General features: G+C 32.0%; 1 protein-coding gene across 1 annotated transcript; it reads right to left on the reverse strand.

Annotated features, from left to right (window-relative positions):
* Positions 1-6,824: 6,824 nt before the first annotated feature.
* On the reverse strand, positions 6,825-18,321 carry LOC139498042 (uncharacterized). Its single transcript, XM_071286346.1, has 8 exons — positions 18,228-18,321; positions 15,386-15,566; positions 13,173-13,252; positions 12,043-12,117; positions 10,796-10,810; positions 9,725-9,742; positions 7,990-8,001; positions 6,825-6,973 (listed from the first exon to the last, which is right to left on the reverse strand). The coding sequence occupies exons 1-8, from the start codon at positions 18,268-18,270 to the stop codon at positions 6,861-6,863; spliced, it is 537 nt and encodes a 178-aa protein (XP_071142447.1). The 5' UTR covers positions 18,271-18,321; the 3' UTR covers positions 6,825-6,860.
* Positions 18,322-18,582: the final 261 nt, after the last annotated feature.

Below are 18,582 nucleotides of genomic sequence, written 5' to 3' on the forward strand. Positions count from 1 at the left end.
TAAGCGAGGTTCAACTGTATCAAAGTGATGGAAATCCAGAACCCAATACTCTTGTGTTAGGTATTTCAAATAATGATGTAACTGTAAATGCGGTAATTGATACAGATGCCCAGGTCACACTTATGAGTAAAGAATTTTCAAAGAAACTTAAGCCTCCTGTAATTTTTAAAGGTTCGTTTATGTTGAAAGGTGCTGAAAAAGACAATAGCATTACAGCAAGGTACACAGAATGTGTTACAGTTAAGATAGGAAAGACTGATACCAAGTGGAAAATTATAGTAGCTAAAATCAATGATCAAGTTATACTAGGGTTAGATTTTCTTAAACATCTTGATGCCGTGATAGATTTGACTGACTTGTCAATAACAACTAGAGGTGAAAAACATTTTATTAATGAAATTAAATCAGAAAATAGTAGTTTCAAAATTTGCCTCATAACGTTGGAAGAGACTCTTATTGTTCCACCCAATTCAACTGTCAGACTACCAACTTTGAATGGGCTGATTATGCCAAATATTTTGATCAAATCTTATTCAAGAGTACCTATTGTCCTTAACAATTTGACAGATAAGACCATAAGTCTGAAAAAAATCGCTTCATTGATACAGCAATGTAAATTTAGGAAGTGATAGATGAGAAAAGGTGTGATTATGAGGACAGAGCATCAGTAAGGTCCTTTAACACAGTGGAGCGGGAACTAAGAGACTTAAAAAATGAATGGGATGAAATGTATTCCAATTTTCCTGAACAATTAAAACCTTTACAAGATTCGTCAAAGGAAAATTTGGATTTAAGCGAAAATCTGAGATTGGCGTCACTATTGGTGGACTTTAAAGATACCTTTTCAAAACACGAGCTACTGAGGTTTAAAATGATCGAAGGTCAACTAGCCAAATGGTTAGAGGAATTGTCTCAATATGACATGGTAATACAGCATAGAGCAGGGAAATTACACACAAATGCAGATGGGCTATCAAGGGCGACCAGATGAATTAGACTCTTGTAATTGTTATTATGCGGGTGCAGATATAAAATTGCTACCTTGCGGCGGTTGCGCATATTGTTCTCGAGCACAAAAAGTGTGGAGTTCCTTTGAAGATGATGTTGATTATGTAGTTCCATTGTCTGTAAGGAGTGTTTCAGAGCAAGAGGAAGATTTGGATGAAACCAATTTAGATAGTTTAGTGAATTGTAATTGGATAAGCGAGTCTGAAATTACCATTATGGGAGCTGAACAAAAGGAAGACCAGGAACTTAATAGATTGATAGTATGGTTAGAGGATAAAATAGAACCAGAGGAGCATGAAGTGTATTTATGTAGCCCTTCTATTAAATATTTATGGAATTGTAAACATCAATTAGTACTTAAGAATGGTATATTATGCTATAAATGGTTAGATCCATTTCATTCAAGACTGTTACTAGTTTAGTACGGTGACCAAGTAAGGAAAAGTCGCTTATTTAAGGAGTTTAATCGTCATTCGGACTATACGGCTATAAATCACAGTATTGGTAGTTCAAAGGTTACACTTCACATTTTGACTTGTCGTCAAAAAATCGTACGGTGCAATTTTTGTAAAATGGGCTTTGAAGTTCGTTCCCTTATTTTAAAGAAAAAAATACTTTTAAAATATTTTAGGCCTACATTCTTAAAGTATATTCGTGATATACTTTTTGTTATTATATACATTGTTGTTACACCTTATTTTAACAATTTCAAACAAAGTTTAGCAAAATTAATCCGTTTTTGAAGAGTTTTTGTAAATATTGAACACTACGAGTATTTTTCATTTAATTAATAGAGTACGTTTCAATTCATTTCATCATTTATTTTTTTCGCAAAATGTAAAATAATCAACATTTATATGATATTTCAAACCTTTATTAAACAACAATTTCAAAATCCTTTATTTCAGAAGCATTATTTTGACTTTTGCATTGAAACAAAATATACACTACAAAATGAAGATACAGGTTTTCCTCTTGAAATTCGACTTTCCAAAAATACTGAACCGGACCGATACTATTATTTTAATCTATTGTAATAAATGATATTTCGTATCACAAAGATTTTTCATGGCTAAAATTTGTTCAATTCGATCTTTTTTGTTAGTTCATGGTCCCATTTCGTGTTGGTTGTCGTGTTTTTATGTATTTTTAAAAATATTTCTTATTTTCGTATGTTTATTTGATATGCTTTTTTTTCTTTTTATTTATTTCAAAAATTAAGAACCAAGTCAGAATTTGGACATGTAGTTATCTTGAAAATGTTTGAATTCGGAAGTCCTGTACGATTAGATCCTAGTAGTTAATAGTTATCAAAGGATTATAATTCACTACGCCAGACGCGCGTTTCGTCTACATAAGAGTCATCTGTGATGCTCAGATCAAAATAGTTATAAAGCCAAACAATTGCAAGTAAAAAGTGGAAGAGTATTGAGGACCAAAATTCCAAAAAGTTGTGCCAAATACGGCTAAGGTAATCTATTCCTGGGATAGGAAAATCCTTAGTTTTTTGAATATTTCAAAGTTTTGTTACAGGAAATTTATAAAAATGACCATATAAAAAAGGCAATACATGTGTTTTAATTTTGAAAAGTGTATCGTGTGCAAGAGAAGAAGTACTGAATAACTTCCTTTACTGTAAAGAGTAAACGTTGATTCTTAAGTTTTGTTGAAAGACTTAATAAAGACTATAGCTTCCACCAAATTGTATCAGATTATTGAAGGGTGAAGGATTCCTGACTGGAAGAAGTTTTTTTCTGTTAAAGAAAATCAACAGGCTCTCCGTAATTTCTTTGGTAGTTTTTCTTCTTCAAAACTATGACAAATCTCTTTCTACCTTATAGTGGGTTTTACTTAGCCGCAACGTTTGTAAATCAGATATTGTAGAAGTTATTTCAGACAATAATGTTAATTGTAAATGACTGTCGTAACTTTGTTAGCACACAACGAGGGCCAATACTCGTATGATAATTAATGCCTTATACTTTGACATGAAGTTAACAGAAATGGGAAAGAGCGACAGAATAATCATACGGACCTCTGATACGGGTGTGACTGTTCTGTGTGTTCACTATTACAAACAGATGACACATGCATGCGAGTTGTAGGTACAGATGGCGAACATTAGCAGTATAAAAAAATAGTTAAAGATTTTTTCCCATTCACCAACTATGTGCTTGCTTTTCCCCAACTGTTACTATCTAGAAATTGACAATGAGGGTCGGTTGAAAACAAAAATTTACGACAAGAGAGATGATTTTAGCTTTCCAAGTGAACTTTCCATTTCAAAGTAGCAACATTCCAGCAGCACCTGCATACGGGGTATATATCTCCCAATTGATATGATATTCCCGTGCTTGCATTTCCTATCATGATTTTCATGATAAGCTATTAAACCCAAGAGTTCCAAATAGTTAAGTTGAAATCATCCCTTCGTAAATTTTACGGACGCCATCACGAGTTGGTTGACCGTTATGGAATAACCGTTTCACAAAAGATATCGGATATGTTCCTTACGTCGTAAATACAATCCTCTTCCCTTTCATGAATGTGACCTACCGAATAAAACTATTTACCGGATTTGTAATGATATAAGCAACACGACGGAACCTGCTTACCCTTCCGAAGCACCTGAGATCACCCCCAGTTTTTGGTGGGGTTAGTGTTGCTTATTCTTTAGTTTTCTATGTTGTGTCATGTGTTCTATTGTTTGTCTGTTTGTCTTCTTTCCTTTTTAGCCAGAAGTTGACTGATTTTTTTGATTTATGAGTTTGACTGTCCCTCTGGTATCTTTCGTCCCTCTTTTACATGCATGAGCTTTTGCAAAATAAACGTTCGGGATAGAAGGCTTTAATTGAAAACAACATTTATCATTTATTGCTGAGGTTGGATGTCACCCTGCAAGGTAACTACTGTAACTTTAACGGAATTTGTATTGATCTTATATAATAGAACAAGTGTTTGAAAAACGCCAATTTTCAGAATTAATCAATTACTAAGTAATTAGTTCCTTTTTTTTTACATTTTCGAGATAATTCAAAATCAATTGATTTAAAATTTAACACAAAATGCTGCTGATATCTTTCAATTTTGAAAATATAGAAAGAAAAAAAAAGAAAACAATATGTTGATCTTTGACCTTAATTTATGCAAAACTGTTACCACATTTCTTTTTGACGACATCGATATTCCAAAAGTACTCATTTTCCCGAATCCAATGATATATAATATAGCCATATAGTATGTTTGACGATTAAATTTTTAAAATATTGGGTCTGGTCACCGTACTAGTTGTTTCGAGATCTTTAAGATACAAAATTTTAGATAATTGTCATGATACTAAACTATCAGGGCATTTTGGACAGACAAACACTATTGAAAGATTAAAACAGAATTACATTTGGTATGGTTAAAGGGAAGATGTGAGAAATTATGTGAAGTCTTGTCATACTTGTAATGTCAACAAAAAAGCCAGTGTCAAACCATAAGGGGCCTTTAGGTCAATTTCATGCAGGAATTCCTATGGAAAAATTGCACATGGACATTCTAGGACCGCTACATGAGAGTTTTTCTGCTAACAAATATGTGTTAGTGTTAGTAGATCAATTTACAAAATATATGAAAATGTTCCCGTTACCTAATAAAAACACAATTACTGTGGCTAAAAGATTACTAGACAGCTTCATTTCAAGATTGGAATGTCCAGTTCAAATTCACACTGATCAAGGGTAAAATTTTGATGGTCAAATGTTTCATGATATTTGCAGACTGTTACAAATCGTCAAGACTAGAACCTCTCCATATATACCGTGTTCTAACGGACAAGTTGAGCGATTTAATCGAACCATTTTACAAGCCATCAGATGTTACTTGAAGAGAAAACAGAAAGATTGCTGTTCACTTAGAGTTTTGTGTAAGGAAGGAGATCGGAATGGTGAAGGAACGTTCAACGTCACAAAGGAATAAGAATCGGAGTAATTTATGTTATGCGGAATTAAAGTGTGCAACAGCTGTGCTGTTCACTTAGAAGTTTTGTGTAAGGAAGGAGATCGGAATGGTGAATGTCATTCCGACGAGTTGTTAATATTTAATTACATTGAATTGGATTTTTAATATATGGATATTCGCAATAAAGTGTTATGTATATCAAGAGATGGAGAAATGGAAACTCTGCGGATAGGAACATTACTGCAATCGACTTCACAACCATGAGAATGGTCAACAAAAAGAAGATGACAGGGAGGAGTGTAAAGAATATCAGAGGTGCTCCTACTCTCAGGAGAAATATATCTCCTTAGCCGGAAGTGAGATCTTCCAATTCGGGGCTTCCTGTTCCCACCCATGGTCTATGTCAGAGGTGTGTTACACAGCTCCTACAAGAAGTCTAGATAATATATAGAAGCCACGCTAGTATGACAGTTTTTGTTGGTAAGGTATCAGCAAGCCCACACAAACACTTCAACAGCAAAAAACTTAAGAAGACAAAAAAAAAAACAATATAAAATTAAAAACCAATTGTTCAGAGAACAATTGAAGGTCTTTCCATCAAAACAATGTATTTTGATATGAAAAGTTGTGAAACTAAGTTTAAAATGTCATTTCAATCGTCAAATGATAGCTCCTAGTAAGCTGATTCCAAAAATATATTGTTTCCATACATTTTTTTTAAATAAGGGAGATAATTTGTTACTTCCGGTTTGAAAAATGTAACTTCCGATTATATTTGAATATTTACTTGACACTGATTCCAAAAATATCTGGTTCTATATACTTTTATATTAATAAAGTACAAAAAAATAGCTATTTCCGGTTTACAAAAGGTCACTTCCGGTTGTTTTTTACAAGGTTAAATGGTTTGATACCTTTTTCTAAAAGTTGTATATCTTTATCATGTATACATATAGAATAAAAGCAAAGGTCAAAATCTAGAACGTCAAATTAAGCTATGACCTTGAGATCAATTTCAAGGTCATAAACCAAGGACCTCAAATCAAAAGACCATAGGTCTTTATTATATTTAGTTAATGAGTTATATCACCAAACGCGTATTTTTAAATACAAGAGGGGAGAAAACTCCCTTTTACATTCAACGTACGCTTGCAATCAAAATTAACATCTTACGACATGTCGCAACTAACAATTTAGTAAAAATAATTTGTTGATATCTTATACAGTCTTTGGATATAAGTGAAAATAAGCCAAATTCAAATATTAGAATATGACCTTGACCTTTGACCTTGACCTAATTTTCATTTTTTGGGACCAAGGACCTCAAATCAAAAGATCCTAGGTCTCTATCACTTATGATTTATAAGATAGAAATTCATATCACTTATATCAGATGCATAAGGGGAAATAACTCTCATATGGAGCGGTCATATCGCTTCGGTCAAAATAGGACAAATCATGCGAAGGATATAATGAGCAATTTTGTAAAATAAATTTGTCATAATCTTTTACGGTTGCGAAGGAGATGCGCTAACAAGGAAAACAGTGTTTGGGGAGATAACTCCTACAAAGAAAAGTATTCGTTTACGCAGGGTAAATTTCAAAAGCGCATAAACTGTTCGATATCATATACCAAATATCTAAGCGACATATTACGAAACAAATGTTTATCGCAAGAACAAAATTAGGCGGAAGAAAAAAAAAAATAATCAGAAGAAAAACAATAGGTCTTTCCACAGAAAAGTGGAAAGACCTAACTAACGACTGAGCAACACGAATCACACTAATAATAGGGGTAATATCAAGTATTCTGTTAGGATAAGGTGATTCGTCTACACTAGTATAAAATAACTCATTAACCGCTAACTCGTTAAACGCTTTATTTGACAAATATCATTCACACTTTATTACTTTTTACAGCCTTTACAACACATTCCATCGTCTGCGTAGGGTTCACATCCACTACATTCCTTGTCATAATAGTTTGTGGCACAACCAAGAGGACGATTGCAACCAATTGCTGCAAAATAAAACGATATATACTTTTTGTCATTCTATGCGCGATTGTAAGTATTTTATTTCAAATGCGCTCAACATGAAACAAATTAATTCATTTACAGGCAAACTTGCATATAAAATTTCTCTATTAGGACCAAAGTAAACTGACTATAAAAGGGAAATGAACTTTAAATTGATGTTTGAAATGCATATGTATTTTACAGCTGGATAAACTCTGTTACATTTATAGCATTTATAGCAAGTATGACTGTAGTAATATACATTTATATGTGTCACTTGTAACAACGGCAATTATTTCATGTAATAGGCAATCCACAAGTTTAAGATCTTCCCCGATTAGTGTTGAGTGGTATCCCCTCACTATGATTTGCATATGATTTGATAAAGTTTTAAATGTTCTTGTTACCTATTGATATGAATTAATCACTTATACATCATGTACATTACAATACGATTTTTAGATTTTTAAAAAATATAACTGCAAAGATAAACGAAGGAGTGTGATAAACATGTGCAGTCAACAGTGTATCCTTCTATGCGTCCGTCATAAGTTTAGTTTGCAAATAAAAATTTCATTACCACCTCTTCATTGGTTTTGGTGATTTGATAATACAATGTCAATAATACTGTTCATTGTCGATTTTGATGTGTTTTACTATTGAAGAGTTATGCCATATAGTTACATTAAATGTTTGTTTTATTCGGTTAGATCTTAATGGTTTTGATATTGCCGTGCAAGTATAGGTTTTCACAAAATAGTGTTCTTGTAGTATTTCAGACAAAGCATTCTTCCTCTTTGTGATATTATTCACGGTACTAGTTGTTTTGGCACCTGATGCACATTTTGACCATTCCTGTCTCTTCAGCGATGTTCCAGATTAAAAGATTTTGAAATGCAAAACTTATTACAAAATTATAAATGAGCCATTATTAAAGATATGTCGTTTAGCTGCTACAAATAGTACTTCCCATTTTAAGCTTTTAATCAAAACATAACTACTTTATAACTTTACTTACGAGGTGGTTTGACTGCAAACAATAAGAAAATCAATTACAAGTCGTTTTTATATTCATGGTTTACAAAAAGACAATACAATAGCTTTCATCATTAATGGGTAGAGATGAAATGTAGGTTCTGATTGAAAATAAAGGAATCAAGCACTACCTTAGTAAATATTGACAAACGTTTTCTGCGAAAAACAACTTAACTGTCAAACTACAAATAAGAATAAAAAATTGGCTAATAGGAAGACAATTTGCACAAGCCCTCTTTCTTGGGATTCTTTAACATATAAGTATTCAAATCATGTTAGAGGCAGTACACTATTCTATTTGTATCTCATAAAGTAATTGTTAATATATATTTAGAATTTTTTTGTTACATATTGAATATATCATAGCGAAGAATCATGAATATGAGGGACCACTTAGGTTGGCATCACAACTTTTCATACAGGTTTGATTTAACAAAAAATAATCAGTGGAGTATTCAGACCGACAGAATCCTGGTCGTCGTCTGACCAATTTGAATGATTTTATGTGAGAAAAGTATGAAATCATATATCAACATATAACAATATATATCACCAGCCCAGTAGTCAGCACTTCGGTGTTGACATGAATATCAATTATATGGTCATTTTTATAAATTTTCTGTTTACAAAACTTTGAATTTTTCGAAAAACTAAGGATTTTCTTACCCCAGGAGTAGATTACCTTAGCCGTATTTGGCACAACTTTTTGGAATTTTGGGTCCTCAATGCTCTTCAACTTTGTATTTATTTGGCTTTTTTAACTATTTTGATCTGAGCGTCACTGATGAGTCTTATGTAGACGAAACGCGCGTCTGGCGTATAAAATTATAATCCTGGTACTTTTGATAACTATATAACAATATGCTAGTTGTTAAAAGAAATCTTTAGTAGTTTACCGATAACAAGAGACAAATCAGGTAAACAATCACAAATTTATGCGGTTGCATGAACTCTTAAACGAACACGCACGTTGTGTCGACAGGGTAAACGTTTTTTGTTATGCATGCATCATTTTCTGCCACGCGAACCCACAATCAGTCAAAATTTCATAATCAGTAGAATTGAAGATCCGACTTTCCTACGGATAGCTAACGATACAACACCATAAACACATTTGTAGATAAAGGCTACAGTGGTATACCGGTGCTCAAAAGTCAATAATCGATTGAGAGAAAACAAATCCGGGTAACAATCCAAAACCGAGGGAAACACATCAACTATAAGAAAAACAGGAAAACTGAAGTGCAGCAAAAACAAATTCAAACCTACATAGAAACGAACTATTTGATAACAACTGACTAATGATTTTTACTGACTCAGAACAGAACATTTTATGAAAATTTAGCAAGTATCCAATCATGTAGTGTTAAATGTCATAAAAACCCAATTACAACAGGGTTGTAAAGAATAGACTAATACTATTATACCTGGCCATGGGGATGTTTATCCAATAAACCTTTTTTCGACAGCAAAAACGTAACCATAAAGCGCAATTTAAGACAAATCGAATTGATAAAAGACAATTAAAAACCCTAACCGTTTATTTATTGTTATATAAGTTATATGAAATAAAATTATACGAAAATAAAAATAGTTTTGATTATCGACAAGATCTATTAAGACGTATGCACTAACAAAATGTTCTGTTTGTACCACCATTAACAAATAAAAAGATAATTTGACTAATAAAGTATGATTTAAAAAACAAAAATACAAACCTGTTAGTGCTACCCAAGCTGAAAGAGAAAGGAATTCACAAGTTAACATTTCAAAGACCAAGATGAAGAACAAATTTATTTACAAAATAAAAGTAGAATTTGTTACAAAATATGAATAGTCTAAGACAATACAGTCTACATGTATGCATTGTCTTTGGTTATTTAGCATTTAACATTGTTAAATTCATACTGTGTATTTTTGCACAATGTTTTAGTTTTAACATTTGTTGTGAGTATACGTAGGATAAATGTAAGAAATGGAAAGATGCTTGGGTTTTTTCTTTGCATGTCTTATACATTTCATACTTGTCTTTTCGTTTGTTTGTCATGTATAATACTTGTCTGTTTTGTTTTTATTATTTTTTATCTTGTCTGTTGTTTTGTTTTTAATTCTTTTTATTTTGTCTGTTGTATTGTTTCCATTATCATGAAAATATAAATTTGTAATTTTTCACGCAAGAATTCTTTTTTTATGCATTCTGTCAAATAAACAATAAAAACACCATACGGGGTCACATATTTGATAAAGTACATACACATGACAAGATTAGATATATACCGAAAGGATAATGAAACGTTTAGTTAACTTTACAAACAAGTGAAACTGCGAACTACTGCTCACTGATGATACCCCCGCCGCAAGTGGATAATATTAATAGTGTAAAAATATGCAAGTGTTCGGTAAACAGGAAGTTGTCGAGTGATGAATCTGAAAACGCATCACACGGTATAGCTGACTTATATAAATCCTGAAACCAAATTTCAGAAATCCTTGTATTGTAGCTCCTGAGAAAAATGTGACGAAAATTTTCAACTTGGCTATCATGTGTAAAATCATACAAGTGTTCGGTAAACAGGAAGTTGTCAAGTGATGAATCTGAAAACGCATCACACATATATAAATGTTGATACCAAATTACAGAAAGGGTGGATGTGTAGTTCCTGAGAAAAATGTGACGAAAGTTTCATGGGACGGACTGACTGACGGACGGACGGACGGACAGACAGAGGTAAAACAGTATACCCCCCTTTTTTTAAAGCGGGGGTATAATAAATCTTAATTTTACTTACCTGGAACTCCTCTGACTGCAAATTAAAAAAATAAAGGAATATAATAATTAACCATTTCAGTGGTTGTTATTTTGGGAGCAATAATTTCTGTAATAAAATAATAGAGTACATTAACCGTATCCAACGCGTATTTAAGAATAAAATTGAGAAAGGAAATGGGGAATGTGTCAAAGCGACAACAACCCGACCATAGAACAGACAACAGCCGAAGGTTACCAATGGGTCTTCAATGTAGCGAGAATTCCCTCACCCGTAGGTGTTCTTCAGCTGGCCCCTAAAAATATGTATACTAGTACAGTGATAATGGACGTCATACTAAACTCCGAATTATACACAAGAAACTAAAATTAAAAATCATACAAGACGAACAAAGGCCAGAGGCTCCTGACTTGGGACAGGCGCAAAATTGCGGCGGGGTTGAACATGTTCATGAGATCTAAACCCTCCCCCTTTACCTCTAGCCAATGTAGAAAAGTAAACAAATAGCAATACGCACATTAAAATTCAGTTCAAGAGAAGTCCGAGTCCGATGTCAAAAGATGTAACAAAAGAAAATAAATAAAATTTTAAGAAGCATGTTTATAACCTAGCAACCAACTGGAATTTAAAACAATGATATAAGAAAAATTACGTAATAAATTGGAATTCTACATTTCAGAACTACTCAATGATAAAACTCTAAATAGGTGTACAAGGAAAGAAATGTATAACAGATATTTATTGTTCATTAGAAATTATACTGATATACATGTCCTAGTTGAATTTACTTTAGGCATGTGTAATCATATCTTTTTTGCAAATTTGATACGTTAACCCATTGATTATTATTAATGCTGAAGATTTTCTCATCCAAACTTTGTCGCTTAATAAGGTCCATTATGATTTCGTTCAACAACATTCAGAAAATTTTCAGTTCATGAAACTCAATTTTACTTTTTAAAAAAGTTATAGTGGTGTTTCCTAAATTTCTTCCGGTTGATTATTTACACTGCTTCGTTTGCTACAACTTTGTGATTCTTGTGTATATTAGCTGTCAAGATTGAAATTTAGATTGGAATAACTTGCAATATGGACAGTGATGTTCGTTTCACCATCAACATCTAATTAAAAAAGTGTATCCGGTAACGATAATCGTAAATTATATTGTCTTTTGGAACTTATATTTTGCTTAAAATGGATAGTTTTAGTAGGATACATATAATTCTATATTGAAATTTCCATATCTATAAATGTTATTTAGTTCTTACCTACATATGGCTTAGGCTTAGGCATAAATCCCTGGCAAACCTCGCAGATAGAATTTGGAGTACTTTTAAACTTCCCTGTAAAATGTACATACAAATCGTTATTACTGTTAATTACATCTATGGTTTTTTTTATCATAAATTTATGATATATCGTGTTTATATATTTCCCTGAAATACAAGTTTCACTAGTGTGTAACATTTAAAAAAAAGACCTCGAAAATATGTATATGTATATGATCGGGTTGTTGTCGCTTTGACACATTCCACATTTCCTTTCTCAATTTTATACTAAAATATTATAAAACCAGGTTCAATCAACCATTTTATACATTTGAAAATGCCTGTACTAAGTCAGAAATATGACAGTTCTTGTCCATTCGTTTTTTATGTGTTTTGTCATTTGATTTTGCCATGTGATAATGGACTTTCCGATTTGATTCTCCTCAGAGTTCATTTTTTTTTTTTATTTTACTTTATATTATACCATCAACAATGTGATACATTGGCTTCAAGCAGTGGGAAATTTAAATTGTTCCTCAACTTATTTGCACTCGTTGCTAAACAGGCGATAAGCTCGTCAAATAAGTAACATATTTTCCTATACTATACCAATATCGTGTAAAATATTTGGCCACGAGCATCACTGAAGAGACATATTTTGTCGAAATGCGCATCTGGTGCAACAAAATTGGTACCGTTGATTTTATTACTAGTATAAAACCTTTATTTTTTCAATAATGCCTGAATGATGGCAATAGGCGAAAAAGGTTGCCGGGGATGAGTGAGGTAGCGATTCATATTTTTCTGTGTTATAATGTGTTATTGAAATATATATTTTCGGATACGCTTAATCAATATTTTAACTAAGCAGATTAAATCATTATGTTGACATACGTATGTGACGTCATTTAAATGAGAGACAATTCGTGTTCCAATCTAAAAGCTGAAAGGAAATTATTTCATCGGTGAATGATAAGGTGATTCATATCTATAGTAAATTTTAAGGGTTATGCGACCTTCCTTTATTGATATGAAAAATAACTGAATAATTCGATGTCATGTGACTGATTATAGGTTACCATAGAATATTTTTTTATATTATTCATATAAGGTATACAAGTTGTACTCACTGAATGGTGTCTTATAGTGGAATATGAAATCTTTGTTAACAGTTACTTCTTTGGCGCATCTGTATTCGTTACCGTTACGTCTGTGATACAAAAATAATATACCACATATGATGCCAGGACGTCCATGTCTGTTCTGTTGAAAAGGCCGGTGCGTCTGTTTTGATACGTTTCATATGGACAGGTATGATATGTGTACTCAATATAAAATTTTATTATTTTCTTGATAAACGAAAACTTAAAAAAAAGTAAGGCCACATCAATTTGATTTCTTGTTCAACGGACCCGTCCGCACCTATTTTTTTCAAAACAGAATTTTTTATTTTTTTTATATTCCCGCTTCCCGCATCCGGAAATGTAATCATGTCCATTTCCCGCACCGGTTTTGTTGTAAATAATATAAAAAGATATCAACATTTGTTATTAAAATTACAGACTAACCTGTATATAACGATTTTAAACATAAAAGCACCCCACCACACTGTGAGAATATTTGTTTCAGCATGAAACCTATTTATCCAAAGCGGGAGTACTACGATATAAATTTACAACAGCGGAAATACCCGTAAAGAACAAAAAATTGGTTACTTTCCCCCTTACTTATATTCCCTATCAAAAAATGTTCGTTGTTAGAATAAAGTACAAAGAACTTCTGAAGGATTTGCCTTCAACTGCAATTATATTGTATGCTGGCGAAACAAAACTATCCATAGCCGCTGCATGTTTATGCACCTGTTCTGATTAATTAAGGGGCCTGTCGTTCAGCAGTTATCGTTTGTTGATGTTGTTCATTGGTATTTTCCCGTTTGGATTCACATGATATATAAATTAGATCGTTGGGTTCCCTTTCGATTTGTGTACGCTAATAATTTTTGGGTCCTTTATAGCCTGCTGTTTGGTCTGTATTAATTTGACAAAGCCCTGTGTAAAAGGCCGTACTTTGACCTGTGTTTGTTATTATCAGTTTGAGAACAACCCTCCCTCAGACAAGGGGTAATTTTACTGATGTAGAAAAGAAAATAGAAATACCAAGGATTTGTATAGTTCCTCTATACAAAACCTTAGAAAACTTAGAATTTTGTACTCAAAAAGAGGAGAGTTACATCATATTTTAAACAACTTTTTCTAAAAGAGGGGTCCACTTATTTTGAATAATATTAAACTGTTCAAGTAAATGTGTTAACATGGTTAAAGTCCAAGAATATAACTAAATTCTTGGACATGATTTGACCATTTAACACCAGATAGATATATAGTTCTTTGAGAAAATATGAGCCCTTTTGTACAAACAAATATATTATAACTTATATTGATCCCTCATAAAATATATGTATAACATTAAGGGGTTGTCCCCAAACTGATTATGATTTGGATGGAGAATTGTCTCATTGTCAGTCACACATACATAGACCAGATTTAATTATTTCTTGGTGAACAGGGAAAAAATACTTCAGAAATTAAAGAAATGTTAAAGTACAAGTGATAAATCAAGCTTTAATATTGTAAAATTACTGTTCAAGCTTCGCCTAAAAAATTTGCAAATTAAATATTTTTTTATTAAAATTTTCAAATCGCTCGCTCGCTCCAAATTTTGGAGTCCAAAAACTGTAGAACAAGAAATTAAATTGATGTAGCCTAAAATCACAATAATTCTGAACTCCGAGGATAATTCAAAATGGAAAGTCCCTAATCAAATGGCAAAATCAAATGATGAAACACATCAAACGAATTGACTACAACTGTCATATTCCTGACTTTGTACAGTCATTTTCAAATGTAGAAAATTGTGGATTGAACCTGGTGTTATAGTACTAAACCTCTCACAAATTATCAAAACAGGGGTATAATATATCAAGAGATTATCTTTGACAACGAATAACATAATCTTGTCAAAACAGAATTAAGACTGTTGCTTTCCATTCTTTTGTTGATATTGTCGAGCGCAAGGTTTTGTCAGATTTTACGGACATTACCTTCTTAGGCTTCCTGAATTTATCTCTGAATATCTAATTTTATAAACATTTTTTTTTAAATTAGTTATTTTCACTTAAATTCCAGCAATTTGACGAATTGATCATAACCAAACTGGATATATAACGGATTAAAAATAAATTGAAAAGATTTCATATAGGTTGATCTTTATTTCGAGAAAAGTTTATATTTTTGTAATTATGCGAGTAGATACTGATAGTATATGCGTGTTGTGAAGGTCTTACCGAAGTATATAAAAGGGACCTCTTCTCTGCCAACATTCTCGTTTCTCTGTAAAGCCATTTTGATACTTTGCTGTATACACTGATGATCCGCAGGAAATAAGGATGTTTTCATCCTGTCCAGTTGCACTGATTATACCACCACTCTTTTGCCAGTTACAACCAAAATTACATAGTGCATAGGCTGAAATAATGTTTTACAGAAAAAAACCACCTTTATAAGTAGTCCAACAACTAAAATTAGAAAGTTGTATACTTAAAATACGAATTGAGACAAAGTCTTAATACAAAACAACATAGTATAGCAAATCAGTGATAATATTTAATACATGATATAATAAATGGTTTGATTAAGTGGAAAACAGGAATAGTTTTATTTTTCAACTCATGAATAAACAAACCTTGAAGTATTATGATTGATAAATGCGTTCATAGTATTAACTCATTGCTATGCAAATTATCGTACAAAACCATGCAACGAAAAGCTTTTTTTTGTATAAGTGGATAATGTAAGTAACATTTTTTCAACTACTTTGTTTCCTAAAAATATTAGAAGGGGAACCTTCTAAATTCATATATATGTTCCGGACCATATGAGTATTTGGACCATACGCGTATGGTCATGACCATATGGGTATATACTCATATGGTCCGACCATACGCGTATGGTCCGACCGTATGCGTATGGTCGGGATAATTAACATTATGTTACAGTTTACTTTTAATACTTCTAAACTCTTCATATGGTATGACCGTTAATTAAAAAGACGCTATCATATGGGTAATTGTATTGTTATATTATGATAAAAAGATTTGGTAAATAAAAAATAGAAGCTTCACGAAGTTCATTTTACTTACTTGTCAAAACTATTAAAAACACCGATGGTCATTACCGATGTCCATTGCCGATTTGTTATTACGGGTGAGTGGCAATATTTTCACTTAAATAATTAAATTCCTAAAATCTCTTACTGTTACTGTAACAAGAAGTAACTGGAAAGTAACATAGTTTATTTTAAATGTCTTGTGAATATGGTGTATTGTAGTCATTTTGCGAGATTTGAGATCTAGTAAGAGCTTCTTAAAAACACCGTAGAGATCAGAAGACCTCGGCATCACTGTACGCAGCTGCAAAAAGGCTAGCTTTTCACTCGCAAACAAAAGGTGTAACTAAAAAGGATCGTGCACTACCAAGACTCGCAAATGCCAAATAAAAAAAAAACACAACACGATACCACGTGGTAGTAAATGTCAACCAAAGCCTTACATGCAAGAATGAAACTAGCGATGAAAACTAATTATGGCATCAATATTTAATTTTTACGTAATCTTTGAATTATAAAATTAACAAACTGTCATGTAACCATCATTGTTTTTTAGATAAAGTTTTTGTATTATTGAAACGTTTATAATGTAATTTGAAAAAAAATACCTAAATGGTCTAAATACTCATATGGTCCGGCCCGTTAATAACCAAACGAGTATTATACTCATATGGTCGGACCATATGAGTATATGCATATGGTCATGACCATACTCGTATGGTCTAAATACTCATATGGTCTGGAACATATATATATGACTATTTATTTATTTATATTTATTTATATTATGTATTACTAACTCTACATTACTTTTATTTGTCAAATGCTGATAGATACAACGAAAAAAAACCCTCAAATACATATAATTTTTATAACATGGCCACAGATGCAAAACTAACATACAAAATATTATTGACAAGGAATGATTTCTGATGAAACAACTCTCTACCAGAGTACAAATGACAGAGATTAAAGTAGTTATAAATCACCTTACGGCCTTTAACAATGGGAAAAACCCATACCATATGGTCAGCTGTAAAATGCACCAATATGAAATTTGTAAATTTTGATTCAAACGAAAACACCAACGGCTAAGTTTATATATCATCTCAATTTACTTAAAACCAATATCATGACAGAACTGAACCCATGGCCGCATATGAATCATTTGGATAAACAGGTTTATGTCACGCATGTTAAAATACGCACCAGTATTTACTAGATGATTGATTCAAAGTTCTGAAAACGTCTATTTACTAAACTGTATGTTAAAGAACTAATTGTAATTCCAATCATATTTTTCGTTTTCGTCAAATCTTTATGAAATATTTTTTTTGCGAAATTATCATCATAGTAATTAACACCTTGAAAATTGTATAGCTACATCGAACTACTACAACAGTTGTTGAAATGCAAAAAGTAAAATAACAAAAATACCGAACTCGAATGAATATTCAAATAGAAAAGTCCTCTCTAAAATGGCAAAACCAAAATCTCAAACACATCACCTGAATTGATGACATCTGTCATATTCCTGACTTTGTATAGGTGACAGGCAAAAAGTACCATAATGCTAACAGAATTTGTATAATATTTGGTATAATGAATTTTGTAAGGTAAATTTGTATTTAACTGGTTTTATAATTAAAACAAAATATGGTCGAAACGCATCGTACACAACCAAATAGAAAATTCATTCTTGACCATATTTAATATCTTATATTCCATTTACTCTTCTCTATATATAATGCTTGTTTGAAATAAAGAGCACACTGCTTCTTAGTCGAAGCCTTTTCTATGAACCAGTTAAACATGGTGTTTTATCGGAAGGATCAATGTTAACATACAACTTATGCAAATTCATTTGATGAGAGTATTTCATCAATCTACGTTAACTGACGTAGCCTAAACTATTATAAGTATACGTCTTCTATCTTTTTGATTTAATTCATAGATCTCCTTAAAGATTATTTGTATAATAAGTATGTAGAAATCGTGCATGAAATAATGAGCAAATATACCTGCATTGATTGAACTGATGGTGATAATGGCGATTAAAAGCATCCTTTCTAACGTAGCTGAATGTTCACCCTTTCTCTGTGTGTTAAACCCTCGCTAACGTTATAGATATTTTACTAAAGTTGTTTAAATATATATGTATTTTGAAAGAGGCATGCGCAGTTCAAACTGAAATTGATATATTGCTGTCTAGTGCATAACATGTCTTTTTGTTTATTTCAAAGTTTGTTTAAAGACCATGAAATTAAGCGTCTTGTTTTTTTAAATGATTTAGTTTTAAATTGATCATTTGAGAAATATATCTTACTAGACAAACCCGTGATATCGCGGGTCAGTGACTGAATTAAAGTGTATAAC

Source organism: Mytilus edulis, chromosome 12 (genome assembly GCF_963676685.1).
Source record: "Mytilus edulis chromosome 12, xbMytEdul2.2, whole genome shotgun sequence".
Classification (NCBI taxonomy): Eukaryota; Metazoa; Mollusca; class Bivalvia; order Mytilida; family Mytilidae; genus Mytilus; species Mytilus edulis.

What these genes read in the sequence shown, in the direction of transcription:
- LOC139498042 (XM_071286346.1), bottom strand. Translation starts at nt 18,270, where the DNA reads ATGCTTTTAATCGCCATTATCACCATCAGTTCAATCAATGCAG. An exon ending in GGTCCCTTTTATATACTTCG is followed by an intron (nt 13,253 to 15,385) that starts GTAAGACCTTCA and finishes TTTGTATCACAG; the next exon opens with ACGTAACGGTAACGAATACA. An exon ending in CCACTATAAGACACCATTCA is followed by an intron (nt 12,118 to 13,172) that starts GTGAGTACAACT and finishes TACATTTTACAG; the next exon opens with GGAAGTTTAAAAGTACTCCA.